The sequence below is a fragment of the Chanos chanos genome, chromosome 11 (genome assembly GCF_902362185.1).
Source record: "Chanos chanos chromosome 11, fChaCha1.1, whole genome shotgun sequence".
NCBI classification, from domain to species: Eukaryota; Metazoa; Chordata; class Actinopteri; order Gonorynchiformes; family Chanidae; genus Chanos; species Chanos chanos.
The window spans coordinates 4,817,349-4,844,491 of NC_044505.1; the positions used below are offsets into that span (position 1 = coordinate 4,817,349).

The following is a 27,143-nucleotide window of genomic DNA, read 5'->3' on the forward strand; positions in this document are numbered from 1 at the left end:
ATGGCTGGAGTGCAGTGTACAGGGTCAGAGTCCACACTGAAGGACTGTACATCAGATGACGGGGCAATTCCACGCTGTCGTCATGCTGATGATGCTGGAGTCATCTGTTCAGGTAGGCTTCACTAATCCTCAGTAAATTGTATTGGTAATTGTATGTGTGTGTAGTCCTCTGAATGACTTAGTTATCACTTGATTGGCAGCTCTATGTGTATGGAGTTGTGAATGTAATAGTTATTGTTTAGCTGGTAATTTGAGTGTGTGTGGGGTTGTGAGAACTGTATTTCTTGCTGTCTGGGGGTAACTGGTTCTATCTGATTGAGTTTAGTTGGTGTATAAACAACAGGAGAGACTTTGTTAAGAAAGAAGAAGACACTTTTTAACAATAAGTATTAATACCGCTTGTAATGCGTACTACTTCATATTGTTTGTCAAATCTAAGCTTTTAAGTTTTTAAAACTTTAAAACAGATTGTTCATTTATTATTTCAAAGTCAAAAGTGTCCATATTATTACTCTTAGATCTCATTCTACAACATTCTATTGTGTTCCTGAACTTTAGACTCACCATTCTGTCAGTCAGCTCTTATCTTACTGAGTGAGGCAGTTATATGATTATACTTATGTTTTGTTTTAAGAATTTAATTTTATTCTTCACTACTCTGTATTTTGAAAAAGCTATTTAATTTTGTGAAAACATTTCTTAATTGATTGCCACAGACATTTTAATGGTGAAATGAATTCACAAACATCCCAAAAAATTCATGATCATGGGAAATGTTATCAGGCCTTGCACAATTTTTTTTATTCTACGGTCTTTTTAATTGTGTTGCAGTTGGAACAATTATACTGATCATTAAACAAAAAATGGTTATTTAATTCAAATACATATTCAGATAAAGACTTATTGTTTTTTAATCTACAGGCCCTGTAAGACTAGTTAATGGATCTAGCCCGTGCTCTGGGAGAGTAGAGGTGCTTCGTGGGAAGACTTGGGGCACGGTGTGTGATGCTGCCTTTGACCAGCAGGATGCAGAGGTGGTGTGTAGAGAGCTGGGTTGTGATGTTCCCGTAGAGGTGCTGGGAGCTGCTGCTTTTTGTAAAGGGGAGGGTCAGGTGTGGTCAGAGGAGATTCAGTGTAGAGGCAACGAATCTGAGATTTCCTTCTGTCCAACATCATCTTCACAGAGACACAGCTGTTCCCATGACAATGATGTAGGAATAAAATGCACTGGTAATTATCAATTATTGACTTGGGAATTATGAATTATTGACCCTGGGACAGTGACAAATTTGATTTATTGAGAATGATTTGTTATTTCTTGCAATGATTTCCATGTGAGGAAACAATTAGTTAACAATACATAGTAGAAATAACAAGAAAGTGTTATAACCTATTATTAAGCATAGTGAGTAAGTTCAGTTGTGTCCATGAGGAACCAAATGCCCTGTTTCTTTCTGCTTCATGTAAACATGTAAACAACACTGTTTGTCTTGTGTAAACAGGATACACAGACTTCAGACTAGTCAACGGCTCTGACTCCTGCTCTGGTCGAGTGGAGCTGCAGTACCTCAGTGATTGGGGAACAGTTTGTGGTGCATCGTGGGATATGAGAGCCTTCAATGTCCTCTGTCAACAGCTGAATTGTGGGAGTGCTGTGGCCGTAGTGGGGGTGAACTGGTTTGGGGAGGGCAGTGACCCAGTACGGACTGATGTGTTTGTTTGCCAGGACAACGAGACACACCTCTCAGCATGTGTCATCTCTTCATGGAGTGGACCCGCATGCTCTCATAGGCAGGATGCTGGTGTCATCTGCTCTGGTCAGTTTATATGAGGGACACACTTACATACACATTATGACTGAATTATGCAATTCAGATTAATCGTCACTCTGGTACTTTGCTTCATTAATAATTGATTCATACAGAGGATGGTTTTGGTAAACTCACTTTTAGTACATTGTAGATCTGCTTTGTTGTTGCTGCTGTAGCATAGCTGTTTTGCTGATAATTTTTATAGCATTGTCACACCACCGATCAATTACAGTTAATGGTTTCATCATGTAAATTTTCCTGAATAACAACACTACTTAGCTGTAACCATAACCTTATCTGAGAATCTGACTCCAGTTAATTCACAGATATTCTGAATAATTCTATTCATAGCTCATCGCTCTGAACACTGAACCTACAACTTATTCAAAACAATTCTTCATTAGCATTAACATATTCAGTCCTTTGATCATCAGTCACTCATTATCTAAGCCGCTTATCCTAATCAGGGTCGCGGGGGGTGCTGGAGCCTATCCCAGCACTCATAAGGCAAAAGGCAGGGCATCACCCTGGACAAGTCCGCCACAGACAAACATACTCACATCTCCAATTCACCTAACCTGCATGTCTTTGGACTGTGGGAGGAAACTGGAGCTCCCAGAGGCAACCCACGCAGACACGGGGAGAACATGCAAACTCCACACAGAAAGGACCCTGGCTGCCTGGCCAGGAATCGAACCCGAGACCTTCTCGCTGTGAGGCGACAGCACTACCCACTGCGCCACCATGCCACCCCCGCATCACATTCAGTAAAGTAGAAAATGACTGATCACATACTCAGAGAATAGAAATCTCAAATGTCAGCCTTTATTACAACAGTTAGATTCAAACTGTACAGGATGAATGAACTGTGGAATGAAATGGGCTTCAGAGGAAACTAAGGCACAATCGCTATGCGCACGCGCACACATACACACACACACACATACACACACACACACACACACACACACACACACAAACTTGTAAACTACACGCATGACAACAAACAAACAAGTAACAGCAACAACAACCTCACTACCCTCAGTATAAATGAAACAACGTTATGCATGTATGAATTATTACTGATGAAGAGGTACACTTAACTAAAAGAAACTGTCTCAGTGATGTTCTAGTGGAGAGTTACTTACACTAATGGTAGTGAGGAGAGGAAAAGGAGGAGAGGGAAAAGATAATCAGATCCAGCCCGACCACAATCCAGTGTTAGAGTCTGGAGTTACAGGATGGTCGTTAACGGGAATCCAGAGGCAGATGAGGGCTTTTGCGTTGACGATGATCCAAAGTGATGAAACTAGGCCGAATCTCCGTAAGGACGAGGAGGAGGGGTCACGTTGAAGATGCTCTTCAAACCTCTTGAAACCGCTTTCTGGCCAAGTGACCGACTGTTTTAGGATAGCAAAGTGTTGGGATTTTGTCTGATTTAGATAACGGATGCTTTCTATCCCTTGAAAGAGCCGATACTGCTCAAAGTTTGGATAGTGTTAATTCGAACTTGGCTGGGGAGTCTGTCACAATTAATGTCACAATTAGTAAAACATTTATTAGCTCCTGTGAAGTAAAAAGTTTGTCTCCAATTCCTGCCCAACAGCATCCTAACTATTAGCACTGCCTCATCCCCCACACTGGGCAATGGCTTCTTCTCTTACACTTTTATAGGCCCCAGTTCATTAGCAGTGTTTCTACCTGTATCTCTCTGTAGTTTACTCTTTTATCTCTTCCAGCTATTCTTAAAGTTGTATTGGGGTAGTCACTGAACTTACTCACGATACTTCTACCACAGCCAGCTCCTTATAGGCTACATACTTTGAATATATTTTTGCCTCACTTGTAAGTCACTTAGGAACGAAGTATCTCCTACATGAATACATGTAAATATAAAATTCACCCCTTCTCTTCAGGTTCCTCTGTGTCTGCTGATGGTGGTCTGGTGAGACTGACTGGAGAGAGGGAGTGTGAGGGAGAGGTGGAGGTTTATTTCCATCAGGCCTGGAGGAGAGTTCTCCTGGACTCCTGGAGTTTGTCTGAAGCCTCTGTGGTCTGTAGACAGCTGGACTGTGGATCTGTGGTAGACTTCAGTGGCTCCTCTGGATCTGGTCCAGGGGACAGTGATGCGTGTCTGACTGGTTTCCAGTGCTCTGGGACAGAAGCTCATCTGGGAAATTGCAGCAAACCACAAACTACAAACTGCAGTTCGAGTTTACAGCTGTCACTAATCTGCTCTGGTGAGTATTATATGACTGGAGGTTTGGTCATTGTAACTGGCCTCTAATTTCCACAAGAACAGAGGCAATCAGTGTTTTGATGATAAAGAACAGTGATTTGACATGTTTTCTAATTCTTTTTTTTTAAAAGCTGACAGCCAGTAATTTTTACTTAATTAATACATGGACTGTCTGTGGCATTGTAGTGGTTTTACATAACACAGACTGTCATCTGAATGGGTAGGGTGACCACTTGTTTAATGCCTCTTGTTTTGTCAAGACCAGATGAATTACAATAGTTAGTCTTAAGAACGTCTTTTGAGCTCAGCAGTCCTATAACAGTGGGCTGATGGGTGATGATTAAGTTACAATGTGCCTCTATGTGCGGTACTGTTAATCTAATTAACACATACTGAACATATACTGTAAGAGGAGAAATTGTTTACATTTTCATCGACTTGTCCCTTACTCAATGTAGAAATAAGAAAGAAGAAATATTGTCTTGTCATATGAGGATAATTGAACTTTTTTTTAACAAAATGACAACTGATGATCTTCTCTCTGTTAAGGCAGTTCCCACTTAAGAACACCTCTCCCTCTCTCTCTCTCTCTCTCTCTCTCTCTCTCTCTCTCTCTCTCCTCTACAGGCAGTGTGAGGCTGGTGAATGGTGGTAGTCGCTGTGCTGGGAGAGTGGAGGTTCTTCATGAAGGACAGTGGGGCACAGTGTGCCGTATGAATTTAAATTATATTAGAATTTGGGATATGAGTGATGCTGCAGTGGTGTGTAGAGAGCTGGGATGTGGGGAGGCTGTAGAGGCAGTGACAGATCCTCATTTTGGAGAGGGATCAGGACCAATCGTGATGGCTGGAGTGCAGTGTAAAGGGTCAGAGTCCACACTGAAGAAGTGTAGATCAGATGATGAGGCAATTCCACTGTGTGGTCATTATCAAGATGTTGGAGTCATCTGCTCAGGTAGGTTGTACTAAACCTCACTGATATATAACAGTCAAACAATAACTACAACTACTGCAGTCTTCTAATGCAGTGTTCAGTCATAACCACACCATCAACATTTCTATATTACACATTTCTGTCCTGTCATTCACATCCTTTTACCTGTGTCTATATTTTCCCACTGCATCAAGTAGCTTTTATAGTGTTGTTTTTCTATGAACAATTCTTGTTTACAATCACTCATTTTGCTAATTTACAACATAAAAGTTTAATGGGAAGGAGTGATATTACTGTGACACTCATTAAGATCAGTCTCCTCAGATAGTAGTGAGTGTAGCAATCACATGACTGCACTTTAACTTATGTCTTTTCAAATGTATTCTAATTTTTCTTGTCATTTAAACAGAATAGTAATTTTGTTGTGGTTTAATTTGTTAAATTATTTTTGCCCAGGACATTTTTGAAATTACTGTATTTAAGGCATAACAGTGTTATCACACTGTCATAGAAAATCAGATCAAGTTCAGAAACACACTTAAATTGTTACTGAGATTAAAACACCAAAGACATTCATTTGTAGAAGTACAAAAGCAAATCATCTTAGGAAATCAATACCCATAGAGAATGACTTTCTGATCTGCCATCATTTTAAAGTGAAATTTTCAGGTTGTGTGTGTGTGTGTGGTTTTTTTTTTTCCTTATTGTTGTACCAGTTACAACCGATGATTTAAATTTAAATATATGCATGAGATAAAATATATGGAATGCATGAAATGAAATTTCAAATAAATACTTGTGTCTTCCAAACCCACAGGTCATAAAGTACCCAAACTAGTCAATGGGGCTCATTTGTGCTCTGGGAGAGTAGAGGTGCTTCATGGGAAGACTTGGGGCACGGTGTGTGATGCTGCCTTTGACCAGCAGGATGCAGAGGTGGTGTGTAGAGAGCTGGGCTGTGGGGTTCCTGTAGAGGTGCTGGGAGCTGCTGCTTTTGGTAAAGGGGAGGGTCAGGTGTGGTCAGAGGAGATTCAGTGTAGAGGCAACGAATCTGAGATTTACTTCTGTCCAACATCATCTTCACCGAGACACAACTGTTCCCATGACAACGATGTAGGAATAAAATGCTCAGGTAAATATAAATTATTGACCTGTCCTTTGTGAGTGAGTTCTGTTATGTCCATTACAGAATGTCCTGCCCCTTTGTGCTTCATGTTAACATGTAAACAACACTGTTTGTCTTGTGTGAACAGGATACACAGACTTCAGACTAGTGAACAGCTCTGACTCCTGCTCTGGTCGAGTGGAGAGTCAGTACTTTGGTGAGTGGGGAACAGTGTGTGATGCATCGTGGGATATCAGAGCCTCCAACGTCCTCTGTCGACAGCTGAATTGTGGGAGTGCAGTGGCTGTAGTGGGGGTGGACTGGTTTGGGGAGGGCAGTGGACCAGTGCGGACTGATGTGTTTGATTGCCAGGGCAACGAGACACACCTCTCAGTATGTGTCATCTCTTCATGGAGTCGAGCTGCATGCTCTCATAGGCAGGATGCTGGAGTCATCTGCTCTGGTCAGTTTATATGAGGGACACAGTTACATACACTTTATGACTGAATGCTGCAGAAACTCAGAATAATCATCACACTGGTACTTTGCTTCATTAATACTTGATTCATACAGAGGATGCTTTTGGTAAACTTGAACTCTTCTCTTCAGGTTCCTCTGTGTCTTCTGATGCTGGATGGGTGAGGCTGACTGAAGAGAGGGAGTGTGAGGGAGAGGTGGAGGTTTACTTCCATCAGGCCTGGAGGAGAGTTCTCCTGGACTCCTGGAGTTTGTCTGAAGCCTCTGTGGTCTGCAGACAGCTGGACTGTGGCTCTGTGGTAGACTTCAGTGGCTCCTCTGGGTCTAGTCCAGGGGACAGTGATGAGTGTCTGACTGGTTTCCAGTGCTCTGGGACTGAAGCTCATCTGGGAAACTGCAGCTCACCACAAACTACAAACTGCAGTTCGAGTTTACAGCTGTCACTCATCTGCTCTGGTGAGAATTACATGACTGTAGGTTTGGTCATTGTAACTGGCCTCTAATTTCCTCAAGAACAGAGGCAGTCTCTTTTATTCTCAGACCAATATCAATGCCTTTGGACAGCTGTTTGAAACATGGCAGATTCAGCACTGAGGATCTGATATAAAAAAGAGAGTACAGGCAGTCCCTGGGTTACAAACATTCGACCTACAGACAACTGGTACTTACGAACGGACTGCTGTAAAGCCTATTATATTAAAAATTCAATATAAATACAATGGTTCATAATAACAGATGTGTGTGCTACTTTGTGACGCTCATGAAAACACTGCACGGCTTCAGCAGTTCGTTGGCTTGAGGAAGGAGAACGCCATCCGCCATTATACTAAGACAAACATTTGACTAACTGACGTTAACTACAAGTTAAGGTCAGACTTAACTTAAAGTCAGACTTAGGGAACAGATCTCTTTCATGACCCAGGGACTGCCTGTTAAAAAAAAAGAAAAAAAAAAAGTCAAATTCTTGAGTTTAGAGGTTGAGCCTGTCTTCTTCATGCTCTAATTCAGGTCACAGGTCCGTCAGACTGGTGGGTTCTGGGAGTGAGTGTGCAGGGCGTCTGGAGGTTTTCCACAAAGGCTCATGGGGAACAGTGTGTGATGACTCCTGGGATATGAAGGACACCCAGGTTGTGTGCAGACAGCTCCAGTGTGGAGAGGCCCTCAGTGGACCGGTTCCAGCCTGGTTTGGTCCTGGAACTGGACCCATTTGGCTGGATAAGGTGGATTGCCTGGGGAACGAGACGTCCCTGTGGAGCTGTCCATCAGAGGGATGGGGCCGACATGACTGTGGACACAAGGAGGACGTGGGAGTGCTGTGTTCAGGTATTCAGCTAAAATGCATCATAAATATCACACACTCAAGCTGTATGAGAATGAGGTAATTGGTTTGAGTTAATGCATCTTTTTGGGTTTAAACATTGTTGGTTCATGCTTATGACAGGTGAACTAATGAAATATCTTTTTCCTTTTTTGAATTTTGCCTGAATGAGAATAAGACTCTTTAAGACTGGAGTCATGTGACAGTGTTACTCAACCATGTGGACTTCAAATCCTGTTTTTGTCCTCAGAGTTTAAAGAGATCAGACTGACTGAAGGCTGCTCTGGGAACCTGGAGGTTTTTTACAATGGAACCTGGGGTAATGTCTGCATGGACCAGATGGACTCAGACACAGTGTCTTTAATCTGCCAAGAGCTGAACTGTGGAAAGAGTGGCAGTGTGGACTCAAGCACACCAAGACTGGCTTCAGCTCCAAACTGGCTTGACCGTGTACAATGCCGCAAACACGACATCAGTCTATGGAACTGTCCATCCTCACCCTGGGGTCAGAATGAATGCACTGGTGTTGAAGTGGCAAAAATCACCTGTTCAGGTAAATTACCTTCACTTTTCTAATTGACCCAGAGGAAGAAAGGTTCACTACCAATGTAAATTTCTGGGTTAAAATTCAATTCTTCTGTTTGTATTAGTAACATTGTTTTTGTGTGTTCGTGCTCTGATGAAGACCATGAAATAATTTCACAGTGAGGCATGAGGATAATGGAGAAGAATGTGCTGTTACAAGTAATTACAGCGTCAATGAATAACTCACTATTTAAAAATCATCACATTTCTCCTTCGGTCACAGAGGAAAAAACTGTCACCCGAAGTCATTTGCCATGTGCAGCGTCTCCACATCACAGACCATGTTCAGGTGAGAACAGCTTACCCACATTCATATTATATTTCTCTCCTATATGTCTGTCACCTTTATACATCAGTGATCTACAATAGAACAGTCTTAAATATAACATTTTATAAAATATGTTTTTGGTTATATTTGTTCATTTTGCCATAAAAGAAAATTAATTTAAAAACTTTCAACTCACCACTCCCTAAAAATGGCTTAAATAAGTAAGCCATTTACCAGTGAAAACATTTAGAATGCAAATATATTTTTTTAAAAATGGAATCCTTATTTAATATTATGCTGGTTAGATGTTTTAGTTTAAAACACGGTTTGTTGTCTAGACCATCTACCCCTCAGACTGATGGAGGGAGAGGGCCAGTGCTCTGGGAGGCTGGAGGTTTATCATGACGGTACCTGGGGCTCAGTCTGTGATGATGACTGGGACATTACAGATGCTCAGGTGGTGTGCAGACAGCTGGGCTGTGGGCCGGCACTGAGGGCTGATGGGAATGCTGCCTTTGGGCGTGGAGAGGGAGCTGTGTGGCTGAGCAGGGTGGAGTGCAGAGGGAGTGAGATCCACCTGTCTGACTGTTCTCTCTCCCTGAAGAACAACACTGACTGCTCCCATAAGGAAGATGTAGGAGTCACCTGTACAGGTAGGAGAGAGACATTGGTTCCCATGGCTACTGTCATCAGACCTGAGTCACAGAATTATCGGAAGTATTTGAATAACAGGGCCCTGTCCCAACACTCTTCCATGTCTCCTTTACCTTGTGTCCTTTTTTACTAACTTGTAAACAGAACTGAGTGTATTGAAGTCATACTGAACAAAGAACACATGAATGCTTTCAGAGTATTCATCAAAACTGCCATTCAAGAGAGAAAGGTCACAAGGAAACAGAGCACTGAAGAGAATTGGGACAGGGCCCAGTCACTGAAATACCTCAAATAATTATTTAACCCAGGTTGTGCTTGTCTGATGATTATTGTCACATATTTGTAATGGAAGTTTATTAAAATGACAGTAAAACATGCCCCATGAGTTCATGTTAGGATATCAGATTCACTAAGTTAAGTTCAAGTCCACCACTGATGAATAAATGAACTCTGACCTTTTCACAGATCCATCTGCTCATCCTCAAACCTCCACAGGTACACTCTTATCTTCTCATTTCTTCTCATGAAACATTATCAGCATTATGGGCCCAAAAGCTTAAACAATTAGTCATACTCTGACAAGTAATATTTCAATACAAAATGTCTCAGTCCTGTTACACTCACAACAAAATTAATAAACACTCTCTCTCTTTCTCTCTCTCTCTCTCTGTCTCTCTGTGTGTGTATGTGTATGTGTGTGTGTGTGTGTGTGTGTGTGTGTGTGTGTGTGTGTGTGTGTGTGTGTGTGTGTGGGTAGGTGGGTGGGTGCTCTAGAGAGAACAGCTGTGTCTGTTACTTCTGCAGCATCAATAGGTAATACCTATATGCTTGTTTGTCTCATTTAATCTGACTTCTGTTTCTGTATTGGTGTATGGTTTATGTTTTACTATAAATCATATCCTGGAATGTGATCTCTTTGTCCGTGTGTCTCCAGTAACCACCAGCAGACAGACCAGTCCTTCACAGACTCAGTCACAGACTGGTGTGTCCATTCCCTCAGTGGTGTTCCTGGTTCTAGGAGCACTGCTCCTGCTACTGCTGGTGTTTCTGCTTGTGCTGTTTTACCAGAACAGATCTCTGAGGAGAGGTAGGACAAACACTGAGGAAAAAAATGTAGTGTTTTCCATCTCTCCATCTCTTCCATCTCTTTTTACAGAGTGAAACAGCAGTATGTTACCACGCATCTATGTCACCACAAATATAACTGTGTGTGTGTGTGTGTTTTCTTGTTTTCTCCCACACAGCCCTGTCTAAGAGGAAACACATGCCCGATGCCGTCTATGAGGAGATTGACCACAGACTGCTCACTGAGAGTTAGTTTCTGTATTTCTGTATTTGTGTGTCATCTGCCATCATGCCATCTTCCTGTATGAATTATTTGACTAATAGAGATGCATGTTTCCTAAAAGAATAGCAGAGAGTAGTGCTCGTAAATTCTCGCTGCTTCCGCGCGACTCACTGTAACGCACATCAGCTTGTTTTGAGACGTGAATGTAGAGACAGACTGCTAAAGATTTCATCATGATCATATTTCATTTCAAACACATTCCAGGTCGCTCTTTAAATAAAATAAAATTCTTTAATATTGATATGGGTGAATACAGTCCTCACCGCTGTACATCGAGTTTAAAGTCGACTGCCATTTACGCACAAATTATTCGGTGACTGCGTACATCGTTAATTGCGTGACATGGTTAATTGAATGTAAACTCCACTAATCCTGTTACTGTGACTATCATGATTAACGTTTTTTTTTTTTGCAGTCGACACGACCATTTTTTCAGTAATCCATCAACTCTGTAATGTATGTACGATCTACAGGGTGGGCTGTGTGATTGTCAGAGCAGTGACATAGGGGGGAAAGAATTTGTAGCGGGGCCGGGGGGCGCGCTATAGCCTACAGGGATGTCTTTGCTTGGACAGGAGAAGAAAGCGATCTGGAGAACAGGGGAGTCTACAGGTGCAGATAGATAATTAACTGTAGGCCTGCACTAAAATACTGTTCATCAATGTAGGCTACTCTCGGTAACTCGAAACTGCGTAAACAGTGGTTTGGTGGAGCCATCACTGACGATATGTTTTTTGATGGCAAAAATAACAAAAAATAGCATAGACCGGTGTAGCGATTGAACGCACAACTTTCGAACAGACGAAAAGGACCACACAAGTGCTTGGTTTACTGTTCTTCCCTAGGTCGATATTTTTTAACATAAAGTTACACAACCAATACCCTATATAGCCTACTCAAGTGACAGCCCACAACTAAACTAGATCTAAACTGAACTAGACTATTATCGAAGCAATGGCCCTGCGAGACATACATTCTATAAATCGTTTATTTATTAAAATCAGCCAAACGTGGTTTGAGCTAACAGAATTGCCCCCAGCGAATTTAATTACTTCCCTTGCTCTAAGGTTGCTTTCATTTACTGTCACGTTAACGTTATATCGAAACAAATCCATAGTGTGCAGAATGACTGGAGAAGTGAGGGATGGGATTCCGCACGTTGCATGATGGTTTGACACTTAATCTAATCATAACCAGACATTCTCTGACATAACCTTGTCATTGTTGGAGGATTTTATGATTTGCATAAATCAAGAAGAATATACAATTTTTCTTGATTTATATTTTGTTTTATTTGGGGGGGGGCGCATATGAGGGGGCATATGAATTGCAGAGAAAACTCAAAGAACGACTTATTTTATGAAAGAGAAGATGGAGTTTGTAAATGCACTGTGGTGTTACTGTGGGTATTATTTTTACTGGTGTAATCTTAGTTTGATGATAAGAATCTGTTAGGCCGTTAAACGGGTTTGCTCCTGTTCAGCCAGAGAGCTCAGCATCAAAAACCACGAGAGTCACAGCTGCAGCGGAAGTGTTTATGTGCCCGTGTGTGTGTGAGGAGAGGAGAGGAGAGGAGAGGAGAGGAGAGGAGGGGGGGGGGGGTAAAGTAGAGGGTCATAGCACGCCTGAGAAGGAGAGAGGGGGGCAGCGGGGAGTGTATGTGGCTTACAAGTGAGAGAGAGCGGGAGAACGAGAGCACGTGTGTGTGTGTGTTAAAATTTCGTGTTTGACGACTGCACCGCTCTCCTTTAACAGGTCGTGCTCTCTCAGATGGACAGAACTCTGGCTATGAGGATGTGGGAGAAGAGGAGCTCCTCTCAGGTATGACGGCCAGATGGTCTCCGCTTATTCCCTGCTCTTAATACGGGTGTAAGAACAATACCTATTTAAATGCAATAGTAATGCTCACCTCAGATCAGCGACGAAGGCCATTATTATCAAGTAATTATTAATAATATGTAACAAACGTCATGTAGTCGGAATAGTTTATGTTTTTGATTCCGTTTGCGCTTTGGAAATGCACGTACGCGGAGGCTGAACGTAACCGATGGGGAGATGAGACACTGTACCGTACGGTTAAACAAGACACAAAAACATTTTAAACAGCACCAGAATCCGTGCCCGTTGACTGCACTGAAACCACAGGTTTAAAAAAGCAAAATGCAGTCTCCACTCCTGGCTTGCGCAGCCTATTTGACCACGAGTCAGTCACGCTGTTTCAAACAGCGGCTCAAAAAGTGACGGAAGCTGAGTTTAACTTCACCGCAGCGCGTTAAGGGAAGTGTAGTCACAGCTAACTGGCAAGATCAAATATCGTCAACTTGAAAGAAACGCAGGGACTCCACAGGAGATCCACCGGCAGAACGGTCGCTACATCGATTGATCTGACAGGTGTCGAGGTGGGAAAAAATAAGCGGTGAGCAGGTAGGCTAGCAAATGCTGGTTGGTCAAAACTGAGCTAGCAGACCGTCGTTTGTCGGAACGGGACTATGATTAGTTCGATGGTCTGCTAAAAACATAATGAAAATGAAAAGAAGGAAAACAACTTTGAGACTGACTCATGCTTTTACGCAGCCGAACGAGGAGTGTCCAGCGATCAGCCTGACAGCAAAATAGCGTTTATCTTAGTAATATTTATGAAATAGTCTGTGTATGAGACAAAAGAGCGTGACATGTTATGAAATCTGCTAAATGAATACATATTTTTCTTGTGCGATGTATTTTCCTGTAAGTGTCCAGCGTCTCGTCTGCATGTCCTTGTAGTGCTGTTACTTAATTGTCACCAGCGTAACAACCGACATAAAGTTTTGAAATTGTGTTGGAAGGATTTTTGCTTTTTGATTTTCAGATGTCTGGTAGTCCATTCAATGTGACTGTGTCACAGCGTGTTACACTAGAAATTTCCGTGGAGTAAATTATGTGTTTTTTTTCCGCAGAGTCTTTGAAGGAGAAAATCGAGTATTACGATGATGCGAAAACTACCAGTGACCTGACAGGTTAGTGTGTTTATAGATGGATCACATAGTCTTGTCCACTGTCTGTTTAACCAGATGTGTGGAAATGTTGTTGACAGGTGGTTTTGAGTCAATATTCAAAAGTCTCTGCTTTTATCTGGTTCAGAGGAGATGCTGACACTGGACTCTCCAGAGAGCTACGATGATGTCACTTCAGGACTGAACCCAGACAGTGTGATGAGTGTGTTTCTGTTTCTAGATTAGTAATGTTTTCTTAATTGAAACACATGCACTTTTAAATTGCATTACTGCTGAGTGTCTGCTGTGAATGGAGGGGAATTTGTTTGTGTATTTTGATGCAGAGGAAAATGTGACAGAGGCTCCACCAGAGGGCTGTGATGATGTCATCACTGAAGGGAAGAAGTTTGGAAGTGTGACAGGTGATTTCTCTAGATTTTCATATCAAATGCTATATATCACATTATGTTCACATTATAGGCAGCTTTTAAAATAATGTATCTCTATGACTGGTTCAGAGCTGGCTGGAACTGAGATCTCATTGGAGCTCTATGATGATGTCATCACATCAGTGCAAGATCCAGGCAGTTTGATTGGTGAGTTGTGACCTGTATGATATGTTCACTCTTTTCAGTCAGTCACACTGAAACCACAGCGATCACATGACCACACCGAGAGCCTCTTTCATTCAGTAATGGAAAAAAATTACTAAAATGTTTGGAGAAGCAGAGCTCAAGTGATACAAGATGTTTAAGCGTTCTCTGATGATTCATTATATTTTTTAAAATTTATGTTGAAATGTGAGAAAATGTCCTCCTTAACAAAAATGTGGCCCACAAAAGTAACCATGAACCATGTTCAGTGTGTTTTTGATGTAAGTTTGAGGTGTTAGTAATGACTGTGTTGATTATTGTTTCAGAGACAGCTGTGAAAGACCCACCAGAGGATTATGATGATGTGGACACTACTGAAGGCAGTTTAGCAGGTGAGTTTCAGAGAAATGTTTTTGTAAACTCTCACTTCATGCTGTGTGTATAGAGAAACTATACTCTCACTGTGCATTTTATTTGAAACACTTACCATGGACCCACACTCACTGGCCACTTTATGAGGTATACCTGTCTGAAAGGTACACAGGACAGGTTGTCAGGTGGCAATGGGAGGAGAGACTTTTTACATTTCAATACGTGGGTTAATAAATGTCTCACTGATTCTGAGGTTAAACATTGTACAGACTCTCCCCCATGTCCCCCTGTTTCTCTCTCTCTCTCTTTCTCTCTCTCTCTCTCTCTCTCTCTCTCTCTCTTCCTCCCCCTCTGTTCCGTTGGCCCAAGCCTGTCTGTGTTCAGGACCAGTGCACACCAAAGCAAAAACCACTCGCCTTAACACCTAACAGACACCAGGCTTAACGTTTTAGTGCAGCAGCCCCTGTACCATTTGGTTAAAAATTGATAATGATCAATTCCAATGAAGCCCAGAGCCCCTCAGAGGTCAGTTTCCTGTGAGAATGGAATTCAAACCATTCCTTCTCTCACTCACTAACTATACTGAACGAAAGAAAATTAAACTGACGTGTACAACACTAGGGAATAATCACATATATTGAACCTGTAGAGCTTTTAGACAACCACAGGCCGAATAACCCACAGCGGAATCTCAAGCTGTCAATCAACCCAAACCGTTTGCAATGTATCATTTTTGATATCGCTCAGAAGCATAAAATGCCGCGGATATGAGTAGGCCAATACAATTTTACTATTCCATAACCGGAAAAAGTTAAGAGCTTAATGTAACACTTTCTAAATTCCAAGGAGTGTATTCTCCCCTCAGGCAGAGACACCCCCAAAAGGATAGCAGCACCCCTGTCTCCAAATCCGATAAAATGCCAGACCCCCTGCTATCCTACACTTCAGCTCTGGGTTCAGTTTGAGTTGAGCTCTGGTTGTGTCAGCCGTAATGTAAATCCGTGCGTTCTGTTCTGCTCATCTCTGTGATGAATGGGCCCAGTCTCACCACTTCAGAAGATCCACGATAACAAAAGACACTCCTGGCCTGTATTTACACAAAGTCTCGCTCGCGGTCTCCTACAGTCAACCTCAGTAACTCTGGTCTCTCAGACCTGAACGTGACCTGGGCCTGCTCTTCTTCTTCTTCTCCTTTCCTCTCCTTCCCTCACTACCATTAGTGTAAGTAACTCCTCTAGAACATCGCTGAGAGTTTCCTTTGGTTAAGCGGGCCTCTTCATGAGTAATAATTCATGTACATGTAAAACTGTTACATTCAGGTATACTTAAGGTAGAGAGGATGTTGTTATGACTGTCTATTGTGAATTCTGATTGGTTAGCATGAGTGGTACACAAGGAGCACAGCACTTCTGATTGGTCAGCATGACCGTCACACAAGGAGGACGACATGAGTTTGTAAAACCATTGATGTAACAATTTAAACCCTGGGTCAGACGCGCTGCATGACATAGATCCTAAATGACAGCCTTTGTGATTTGCTAATCGAGTTGTTTTAAATCGTGATTTCGATTTGAAATCGATTAATCGTTCAGCCCTACCTGACAGTTGTGTTGCTTACGCGATTACAAACTGCTTTATTAACAAGGGGCTTTCCCACCTTCCATTCCCATCTAATGACAAACACATAATATCTACTGTATAAAGTGCTCTATACATAGAACTGAAAAATGTTATGAGTAACAAATTAAAGACCTCAATTTTCTCCTGCTCCATTAGAGATGGAATATGATGATGTGGAAGGAGAGACTTTCTAAGGAAGATGGAGAAAGTATCAAAGATGGAAATTCCACTTCCTGCCTTTGTACGTCATTTTAAAATGTCTTTTTTGTCAAATAAGGCCTTGAAATCAAATAGTCATTCATATTTCCATGTCTCTGTCAATAGTAAAATTTCAGACACAGATTTATCCAGTGTCTGAGAGGTCAGTCTAGGACTCTGAACTTTGTACTTGTATGTAGTTCTGCTCTTTAGACCTCAGTGTTGTAAAGAAGAGCATTTCCAGCCTTAGATCAAAATAATGGAAGAGACTGAATCAGGGAAGGTGGTGTTTGTTCAGCAAAACACAAATGAGAGAAAAACGTAGATAATGAAATGATGATGGACAGAAGGGAATAAAGGAACTGTGTATGAAATATAAATGTTCAGTATTAATAGATGACTTTAGTATTGCAGACTTTGTTAATATCTCCCATTCCAAACCATTTCAGTGTTTATCTTCATACAGTTATTTTGTCCAAAATTACATCAAATAGTAACTCAGGGAAATGCAGCCAAGAGAATGTCTTTTTTTTTTTTTATGAACAAAATCTAATGTATCAACTTTTACTGAAAATGCTTTTGTCATTGATGCTGAGATATTGATGTTTTACTATAATAGTTTCTTTTTATTGTTTATTCGTGTAAGATTAGGAGACATTTATTTGAAACCTGTTTACAGATCTTATTTTGTTTGTGTTAATTGGTATATCTCACCAGACTGTCACAATATCCCCTGTATAACTGTTCTACTTTTTCTTTAACATTGTCAACTTTTGAAGACTTGTACACTGACTCACAACACGTTTGTCAGAATAAATGCATATAAAGTTTGTTTATGAAATTCAGTAAAGAGTTTTAATAAGGATCTCCTGATTAGTTCCAGACCGAAGTGCTTCAGTTACTTTAGGTGTGAATGAACTTATTTGAAATATTTTAAGAAATTCAACAGGTTAATAAATTTCCAAAATGAGTAGGGGATTCTGTGGTACATGCAACACACACACACACACACACACACACACACACACACACACACACACACACACACAAAAACGTGAAACAGTTTTTGTTTTTGCATTTGCACCTTGCACTTGCACCTTTCCACCACTAGAGGGAGTACACTTGGTATAAGTAACTTGGTATAACTGCCGTGTTTGTCCATCAAGAATTGCTGTTAGTCAAGATCTGGAGGTAGTGTTGTATATAAGTTCTGGAAAATACATCTAAATTTGACTGTGATTAAATCTTGTTTGAAAACCTCTTAAGACCGATGTTCAAGGAGAAAGAGAGCGTGATGTCCTATTGCACGCCAATACGGTCAACTCACTATGTAGCTCTATCGCCCTCTAGTGGACAAAGAACTATGTCAGTTGTCACAGAACTTTGCAACAGAATATTCCTTTAATTGGCTGTTTGACTAACTGAAGTATGTCCAGTTTAATTGTGAGTTTGCAACTACATAATGTATGTTAAAGTCACTAGACTAATAAGATTAAAAACGTTTTAATTTGTTTTTCAAAGCATCAGACAAAAGATAAATTCTTATCTTATGAGAAATACAAATACCAAGAAAGGGGAAAAATGAATATGAAACAGTCTAGTAATCCAATAGGTGTTTGATCACCACTGAAGCATTATTAGTTGATATAATAAAATGAACAGCAGAATTTGTGAATTTTAAAAGACAGGTTAAAGTGAGTTGTCATTAAAGTATTTTGGTATGAATGTAACACATGGAGACTGACGTCTGAAAATACAGTTCTCTCGACTTACTTACACACAACTTTACATGACCAATAGCACAGTGGTATTTGGAGTGAACTAGTCCCAGAGCACAACCCTCACCTCTGCTCTCTCAGACTGACTGAAGGAACTGAGTCCTCTTAGCCCACCTAGAGAGAGGACTCCTCCCACCCACCAATCACACTCACTATAGCCTTATTAGAGACACTGCAGGAAATCATCAAACAGCTCTCTCTTACTCAGGAAAGGTCAGGTTCATATCCCTGTCTGGGCCACACAGGGTCATGCCCCTGCTTAATGTAATTAATCTTACAGCTCCATCTAGTGGTGAGGAAAACACAAGTGCTGAACTAAACAAAAATGAGGAGGTGACTGGAGGGTCAGTGTTGACAGTAATCTACAGAGAGCCTTTGTTTGTCTATTTATTAGTGCACCTACCAGTTTTAAAAATGTACCACAACAATTCAAATATATTGCTCTGTGAGTGTCATGAAAGGGTCAATGCATATAAATACTTTGGAGTGATTCACAGCTTCTGTTTTTTTGTTTGTTTGTTTTTTAAAATTTATTTGTTATTTTTTATTAATCTGAATAACATGATCAAAATAGTTAAATTGGTTAAAATTGGAACAAAGTTCAACAGAATAAATCTTTCAGACTTCCAGAGGAGTGTTTACCATGACATGATATAAAGAAAATACAAAGTGGACCAAGACACAGCTCCACCTCCCCACTACAGCCAGGCTCTGCTGCTGTGAGTGAATGTGGAGCTGACCAAGGCTCTCACTGTCTGTCTTCAGCTGTCAGTGCAGGTTTGACAGATTGGTGCTGTCCATGGTCCTGAATACTGTTGTCAATCGGACACTGGGAGCTTTCAGTGCATGAGCGGAAAGTGCTTGGTTTCTTCAGCCCCACAATGACTAAGACACAGTGAACTCACTTCATTCAAACACACTGTTAGAACCATTTATAGGATGTAGGATAGGATATAGGATTTGTGTGTATGCCATTTGTTTGTATTTTGGGCAGTCATATTTCTCACCACTAGAGAGCAGCAGTGTGTAGATGACCAGTATACTCTCTACGCCTTTCTTAAATGTAATGAATTAATTTAAAACGCAGACATATTTCATAAATCAAACTAAAAGGCAGGCTTTGGCAGGCCACCCTGTTCAATCAAAGGAAATAAAGCATGCAAGATAACATGTCAAAAAAGCTTCCATGCACATTTATTTTGTGCTGTTTCCACAGAGTTGGTATGTTTTGATTGCATGTGTAGAAAGAAAAAGAAACCTGCTAATCAAAATATTTGTATAGAATATATCAGAATATATAGTCAGAATATATTCAGGTGTGATTAGAAAAATGTACTTTACAAAGAAACTGACACTGAAATGTGTTCATGTTGTGATGATCACCCTCCACCCATTCACACACACACACACACATACACACAAGCATACACAGGTGATACAGCTGTACCTATTCTCTGAAATAAATGTGTTTGTGGTTTTGTGAGTCTCTCACAGAGCTGATGTATCTTGTCTCTCCTCAGGGAGATGTGTCTACAGACAGGAGGAGGAGTCCTGTTCAAAAACACAGACCTTATTTTGATATATTTGGAGAATTTTAAAGAGCGTCCTCTGATTTGTGACTGTAGCTGTTTGATGATTTCCTGCAGTGTCTCTAATAAGGCAACAGTGAGTGTGATTGGTGGGTGGGTGGGAGGAGTCCTCTCTCTAGGTGGGCTAAGAGGACTCAGTCAGTGTGAGAGAGCAGAGGTGAAGGTTGTGCTCTGTGACTAGTTGTTGAAACGGAGCGTGGTCTGGGGCAGAGAGAGATGGAGACGTGTGTGTGGATCAATTCTCTGTCCTCCATGGTTCATCTCACCACAGCTGGTAAGTGCAGATTCATGGTCAAAAGGTCAAAGGTAAAAAATGATCAGGTTTTGCCACCCTGTTCAATCAAAGGAAATAAAGCATACAAGATAACATGTCAAAAAAGCTCCCATGCATGTTTATTTTGTGCTGTTTCCACAGAGTTAGTATGTTTAAACCCTGTCAATCAGAATATTTGCGCTGTAACGAGTTGCAAGACTCATGAACAATTGTGAGATGCTCAGGTCCCAGGTCCAAGTGAGGTAATAGATTTTGTTGTTTAATTAATTGATTTTGGAATTTAATTATCTGTATAGGATACTTAAATAATGGTTTTACTTATGTATGAGTTCTTGTTATTTATGAGTTCTTGTACTCATTCCATTATATCCAGTACGGTACATGATGATCATTATACAGTTAGAATTTTAGTATCAAGTGTACGGTACCAAAGAATACGAAAGACCAACTAATTTGTCTTTTATTCTTTTCTTATGTCTGATTCAGAAACATTTTCAGCATGGGTTAAAATACTGCTTTGACCATATTTATGAGATAATTAAGAGAGTAATTTAATTTAACTTTGGAGTGTTTATTAAAACCGTGCAAAGTACATATACACTTATAAAATATGCTCCATTCACAAAGACACAAAACTTCTGCAAAACCTCTGTCAGCACTGACCCTTAGGACACCCCCTTACTTTTGTTCATCTAAGCATTTACGTTTTTTTACCACTAGATGGAGCTATATGATCCATTACAGTGAACAAAGTAGAAAAGAGAATGATCCCGAGTTACCTTTCCTGGGCAAGAGATACATAATCATAGAAAGATCATTTCCCTTGACCTTCTGTTTAAACTCTGCCAAGGTACTGTATTTATTTATTTTTTTTCTAATTTCGTCACTGTTATCCTTGAAGTTGTGATCTACAGGATCTGTAACGATTCCACACTGAGAAACATTCTCATTCTCAGTTTCTCATTTAGTAGAGAAATTGAGATATGGAGCTAAAACAGTATTCAGGTGTGATTAGAAAAATGTACATTACATAGAAACTGACACTGAAATGTGTTCATGTTGTGATGATCACCCTCCACCCATTCACACACACACACACACACACACACACACACACACACACAAACATAAAAAGGTGATACAGGTGTACCTATTCTCTGAAATAAATGTGTTTGTGGTTTTGTGTCTCTCTCTGAAACAACAACAAAAAATACAACAACAACAACAAATACAACAACAACAACTATAACAACAAAAACAACAACAACAACAACTACAACAACAAATACAAAAACAACAAATATAACAAGCTGACCTCAACAACAACAACAACAACAACAACAACAACTCAGACAAGTCTCTCAGAATGCCACTGCCTTCAGTTCCCTGTTTGACACACTGTGTATGACACTGTATAACTTAGTCCAAACCAAAACACACCCATGAAATCATATGATCAACATGTTATATGTTTTATAAATTCTCAGATCAGTAGAACTGAATCACAGCAGTTTGACTGCTTGTCAAATTAAATGTTTATACCTCCGCAATATAATGCAAAAACCTAAAATTCTACTCTTGTCATTTATAGAGGAAGTAACATAAGGGGTTGCTGAAGAGCCAAAGAGATGTATGTGTGAAAAACTAGGCTCATTACACAGTATCTCTTATTCAGAATATTTTAGATCAATCTACACCCAGCAGAGTTAAATCAATCTTGTCCTTAGATCTTTTGAACGCAGAGTTCCTGAGGATGTCATTAAGAACACGCAAAGCTGGGCAGAAACACAGAAACGTAGAGTTGATTTTTTTCATCTGTAAAAATACACCCCTTATGTCTTTTTTTTTTTTTGTATATTGACAGGATGAGGCATCTACAGATTTGTATCGGGTGGTGTGTCTTCTATGAAACAGCTTCCTTCAGGCAATTTTTAGTGAATATTTTTCAGGAATAAATGACTCCTGCTTCCATATAAGTTGACATTTCACAAAAATTTCACTTGTAGTAAGTTTTGCACTGTAACTGGGAGCTACTACAGCAATCAGAATGAGAAAAGGTTGATTAATTGATTTTTAGTGAATATTTTTCAGGAATAAATGACTCCTGCTTCCATATAAATGGATCTTTCTGAAAAATCTCACCTGTAGTAAGCAAGACACTGTTATTGTGAAGTACTACAGCAATCAGAATGAGAAAAAGTCTTTTAGTTGATTTTTAGTGAATATTTTTCAGGAATAAATGACTCCTGGTTCCATGCATGTTGAACTGTCTCAAAAACCTCACCAGTAGTAAGTTACACACTGTTGTTGGCAAGTACTACAGCAGTCAGAATGAGAAAAAGTCATGTCATTGATTTTTAGTGAATATTTTTCAAGAATAAATGACTCCTGCTTCCAGATAAGCTGACCTTTCTCAAAAACCTCACCTGTAGTAAGCAAGACACTTTCACTGTGAAATACTACAGCTTTCATAATGAGAAAAAGTATTGTAGTTGATTTTTAGTGAATATTTTCCAAGAATAAATGACTCCTTCCTCCATATAAATTGACCTTCCTCAAATTTTCACTTGTAGTATGTTACGCACTGTAAGCAATCAGAATGAGAAAAGGTGTATTGGTCTTTTAGTTGATTTTGTGAATATTTTTCTGTGAGGAAAAGAATCCCTCTGAGTTCCATGTAATTTGACTTTTCAGGAAATTCTCATTTGTAGTGAATATTTTAAAACCTACTGTTATGTCAGAAGGCGAACATCCATGAAATGTGTAATTTGCAGACGGTCCCTTACACAGACATAGCGACTGAAGGCATAATGAAAGTGTCGTGAAGCTGTTTTTGGAAAAAAATTGATAGTGACAACGAAAATTGTTATTTGCTTCTCACACGCCACACTATAGTGTACAGTCCATGCCCTCGAACATGTAATTAAGCTGGAGTGCTTTGTCGTGTCCAAATTTAGGAAAGCTTAAAACCGAATATCCAGCGAATATCCCAATCTAAAACCAACTTTACCACGCTTCCAGGAAGCTGGATTGTCAGCTCACCTGTGAGAAGTATTTGGCTATAGTTCTCAATGTTGTGAATCTGAATTTGCAAAACTAAATTTGAATATATTAGGTGTCAATTAATCATTAGTATTGATCGTTGCTATTTCTTAACAAATGTGCAAAGAAGTTGTTGCACACTGTTACCTGGAAGTTACCTGGCTAACTGAGTAAACGAAGCAAGGTAACTGTAACTTCTGTTTAGACTAAATAGTAAACATCCTAATAGGAGAGCCCTATGGATTCATTCTCCCAGCAAAACAAATACATAGGGCTCTTCTATTAGGAGGTTTACTACTTACTATGAGTCAATTTAACCAGAAGTTACCTGGATAAGCCAGTTAACTCGCTGCGTAGTACAGCCCCCTGCTTGATGCATTGCCCCCACTTGGGCTCTAGTTTCTGGATGGCAGATGTCTGACTGATGGACACTGTATACAGAACCAAAGCTGACAGTTCTTGCACCTTCCCATGAATAGTGGGGTATTTTTTTTTTTTTGGTTTATGTATGACCTGTGAACAAGTGGGCACTCTTTGCAGTAAACTCAACTGAGTGTCATTTTTTGCAGGCATGTGATGTTATGATGTATTATATTTTGTTATAATTTCGTATCGCGTGTACATTGTCTGCCCTGCGACGGACTGGCGACCTGTCCAGGGTGTTTCCTCGCCTTTCGCCCTATGAGCGCTGGGATAGGCTCCAGCACCCCCTGTGACCCTAATCAGGATAAGCGGCTTAGATAATGAGTGAGATGAGTGAGTGTGCATTGTCAATTTGATCTTTTTTTTTCCCTACAAAGGGTCAAATGCAGCAGGTCAAACAGAGAAGTGGAGGGTGTGGAGTGATGTTGTTGGGTTGTTCAAGATTCAAAAATTTATTTGTCACATGCTTAATTGTACGCGAAAGGCTGGATACCAAACTTTGATGCTTTTATGGCACCGACCGAATTGCTGAGATACTATCGAGTATTGAACAATACCTCGTCATTTGGTACCAAATTTCGATGCCTAAGGAGTAAATCTTATCAGTGTCAGTGCGCCAATAAGCGTGCAGCATGCTTGTACCAAAATCTAATAATGCTGATGATTGGCTGTCTACCATAATGTTACATGAACATTAGTCATAAAGGCATGTGGGAAAAGCACTATGTTACACCAGAGAATTTCTAAATAGGAGAGAACTTCCACTCTCAGAACTTGCTGTTTCATAGGGGGCGCTCGTGAGAGAGTCCAGAATGAATGGGAGCTTGTGGAACTGTACCCCCGAAAATGTAACTCTCATGGGGTAATTTTTTTTTCTGGCAGTTTTCATTGTGTTTTTGAAATAAGGGGTCGAGACAATAGATACAGTTCCATTTTTAGATTTTTTTATGGTTTTCAATAGTAGTAAGCACTTGTGACATCATGCACCACAATCCACTTTATGGCATTATGGCTTTATGGCATTTACGGCCATGTGTGGGATGCAGAATAACAACAGTAAAGGGCACCTTTAAGTCGGCTTTATTTTGATTTCATCTCCCATTTCATGTGTCGTGTAGACATGCGAAGAACACGGCACTCAAACCATTGAGTCTTTTGGATTGTAACACTCAGGCCCTCACTTATTCTGGAGGTCAGTTTGAGTTCCGTTTGATTTTGTTAGTTACTCGGTTTACTTAATTATTCAATTATGGTCTCCACCTGTTTTGGTTCACCAAGCCTGTTTTGCTCTGTAGCTGTTGGAGTTCAGAATTGCTCAGTTCAGCTTGGGAGTCTAGACTTTGTGTGAAATGCATTCTGGGAAACTTGACTATACAAGCCCACACAAGCCCACCCCTGATGCATCCTTGATAAAACCCACAAAACGAAGACACATCCAGATATTTGATCTCGAGTTGGCTAGATGCAAACTTTGAATTGGAACAGCACTGAGGCCGTGACTGATGACATTTCACAAGTCCATGACAACACAAGTACAGGGAAGAACACATATTGAGAAAGGCTTGTATATAAATCACTGGTTTTCTTTAGTTTCTTTTGTAAAATCTTTGTCTGGTGCACCTGGGTTCTACCTGTAAGTCTGAGTTATTTGTGTAATCCTGAACCCTTGTGTTCTTGTCCTGTGCTCTTGTGCCTGTTCCCTAGCCTACTCTGTGGTAAATCAACGCCGGTTCTGCAAATGGATCCAGTCCCTCAACCAATCCGTCATGTTAAGGGGTTGTTCCTGTGACTTTTGTTTAAAGAATTTTTTGACAAATTGACAAATATGTTACCATTATGAGTTCCCTTACCCATTTGTATTAGACTGATTGTCCTCAGTATCATTTGTATGGGCATATGTATCCTGGTTTACCTCCGGTCTGTTCTACTGAGTAACCTTTGTGTGTGTGTCATACCAAGTGTGAGAAAATATATGTGTGTGTGTGTGTGTGTGTGTGTGTGTGTGTGCACTTCTGTGATACTCTGTATCAAGTGTCCTTAACTCCTGTCTAATCTTCTCACTGAACAGGTAATGATCTTCAGCAGGGATGGGTGATCTATAAATGCAGTCTGGACTACATCTCCAATGAGGAGAGGACCTGGTCTGGGAGCAGACAGTACTGCAGAGACAGAGGAGCAGACCTGGTGATCGTAGACAGCAAAGAGGAACAGGTGAGAGAGAGGGAGCAAGAGAGAGAGAGAGAGAGAGAGAGAGAGAGAGAGAGAGAGAGAGAGAGAGGGAGAGGGAGAGTAAAACCTAAAGTAGTATTTTAGCTATCAGTGTGAAACAGGAAACAGCTTAGGTTTGAAAAAGTGGCTGTAGTAACGCTGAATCATTTCACTTTGTTTCCTCCCACCAGGAATTTATTAAAAGGCTCAGTGAGGATCAGAAAACTTTCATTGGTCTGACTGATGATGTCACAGAGGGGGTGTGGAAATGGGTGGATGGCACAGCACTGACCACTGGGTAAGAGATCACTGAATTTATTTCTTGCTGTCAGTCTGTCTCAGACATACAGTGGACTGACACATTCTCTGTGTTGTTTTAGGTTCTGGGACAGAGGGCAGCCTGACAATAATAAGCAACATAATGAAGACTGTGTGATTATACATTATGGTTGTGCTTGTGGCCGTTTGGAGACCTGGCATGATGTATCATGTGATATTAATCATTACTGGATCTGTGAGAAGGCTTTACAATCTCTCAGTGCATAATTTCATGCAAATCAGACAAGAATACAAGATACATGGTAGAATATACAGAGCATATTGAAGGGACAAGGGAAAAATAAAACATTCATGTCTCTTACTCTGACTCCTGGGTGTCCCCGTGTGACTGGCACAAAGTGGCTAAAATGAGCTCTAAGTGATTACTGTGTGTTACTGTCAAATACTGCTGTGCTGATTTCTTAAAGAAACAGTAAACACATAGTTGTTCACTGTCTTAGTCTATTTTACTTGTCTATTTTACTACAGTCAGTGTGGAAACTTTCTATGATCCTCTTGTAACCCAATGCAGTACATTTAATTGAGAGTAGAAACGACACACCATCAATTAAAATTTCACATATAAACAAAACTAGTATCTTACAATCTCAAAAATGATTAAAAAGTAAAGAAATTTTAAACAGAACCATTTAAATGATGATTTTGAAATATAACTGCTTGTCTACCACACAATCAATCACATGGTGTCAAACTAAGTGTGAATAATGATAAAAATGCAGAACACACAGCTGTGAGAAATAAAAATAGCAATCATGTTTCTTTTCTTATCATATCCATTCATATTTACAACACAGTCTGCACTTGATCCACTGCTGGGTTCGTCTTTATACCAGTACATAAAACAACACAGGCAGTCAGTCTCTTTACTGTATCTATAATTCTGAGATAAGTATGAGGCATCATCTTCTATTAAATCTATTTACCTAGTATATTTTGTCCTTCTGTAGCTGATCTTGCTGAAATCTTGGGTTGTTGTAGCTGGTTTGTAACTGATTTT

General features: G+C 40.3%; 1 protein-coding gene across 1 annotated transcript; it reads left to right on the top strand.

Moving 5' to 3' along the window:
- LOC115824190 (scavenger receptor cysteine-rich type 1 protein M130-like) lies at window positions 1–26,211 on the top strand. Its single transcript, XM_030788296.1, has 13 exons — window positions 1–112; window positions 1,503–1,699; window positions 7,540–7,888; window positions 8,134–8,436; window positions 10,635–10,703; window positions 12,494–12,559; window positions 13,675–13,734; window positions 13,859–13,924; window positions 14,055–14,132; window positions 14,229–14,306; window positions 25,304–25,375; window positions 25,668–25,810; window positions 26,188–26,211. The coding sequence occupies exons 1-13, from the start codon at window positions 1–3 to the stop codon at window positions 26,209–26,211; spliced, it is 1,617 nt and encodes a 538-aa protein (XP_030644156.1).
- Window positions 26,212–27,143: the final 932 nt, after the last annotated feature.

What these genes read in the sequence shown, in the direction of transcription:
- LOC115824190 (XM_030788296.1), top strand. Translation starts at nt 1, where the DNA reads ATGGCTGGAGTGCAGTGTACAGGGTCAGAGTCCACACTGAAGGACTGT. An exon ending in GGCAAAAATCACCTGTTCAG is followed by an intron (nt 8,437 to 10,634) that starts GTAAATTACCTT and finishes TCTCCCACACAG; the next exon opens with CCCTGTCTAAGAGGAAACAC. An exon ending in AACTACCAGTGACCTGACAG is followed by an intron (nt 13,735 to 13,858) that starts GTTAGTGTGTTT and finishes TATCTGGTTCAG; the next exon opens with AGGAGATGCTGACACTGGAC.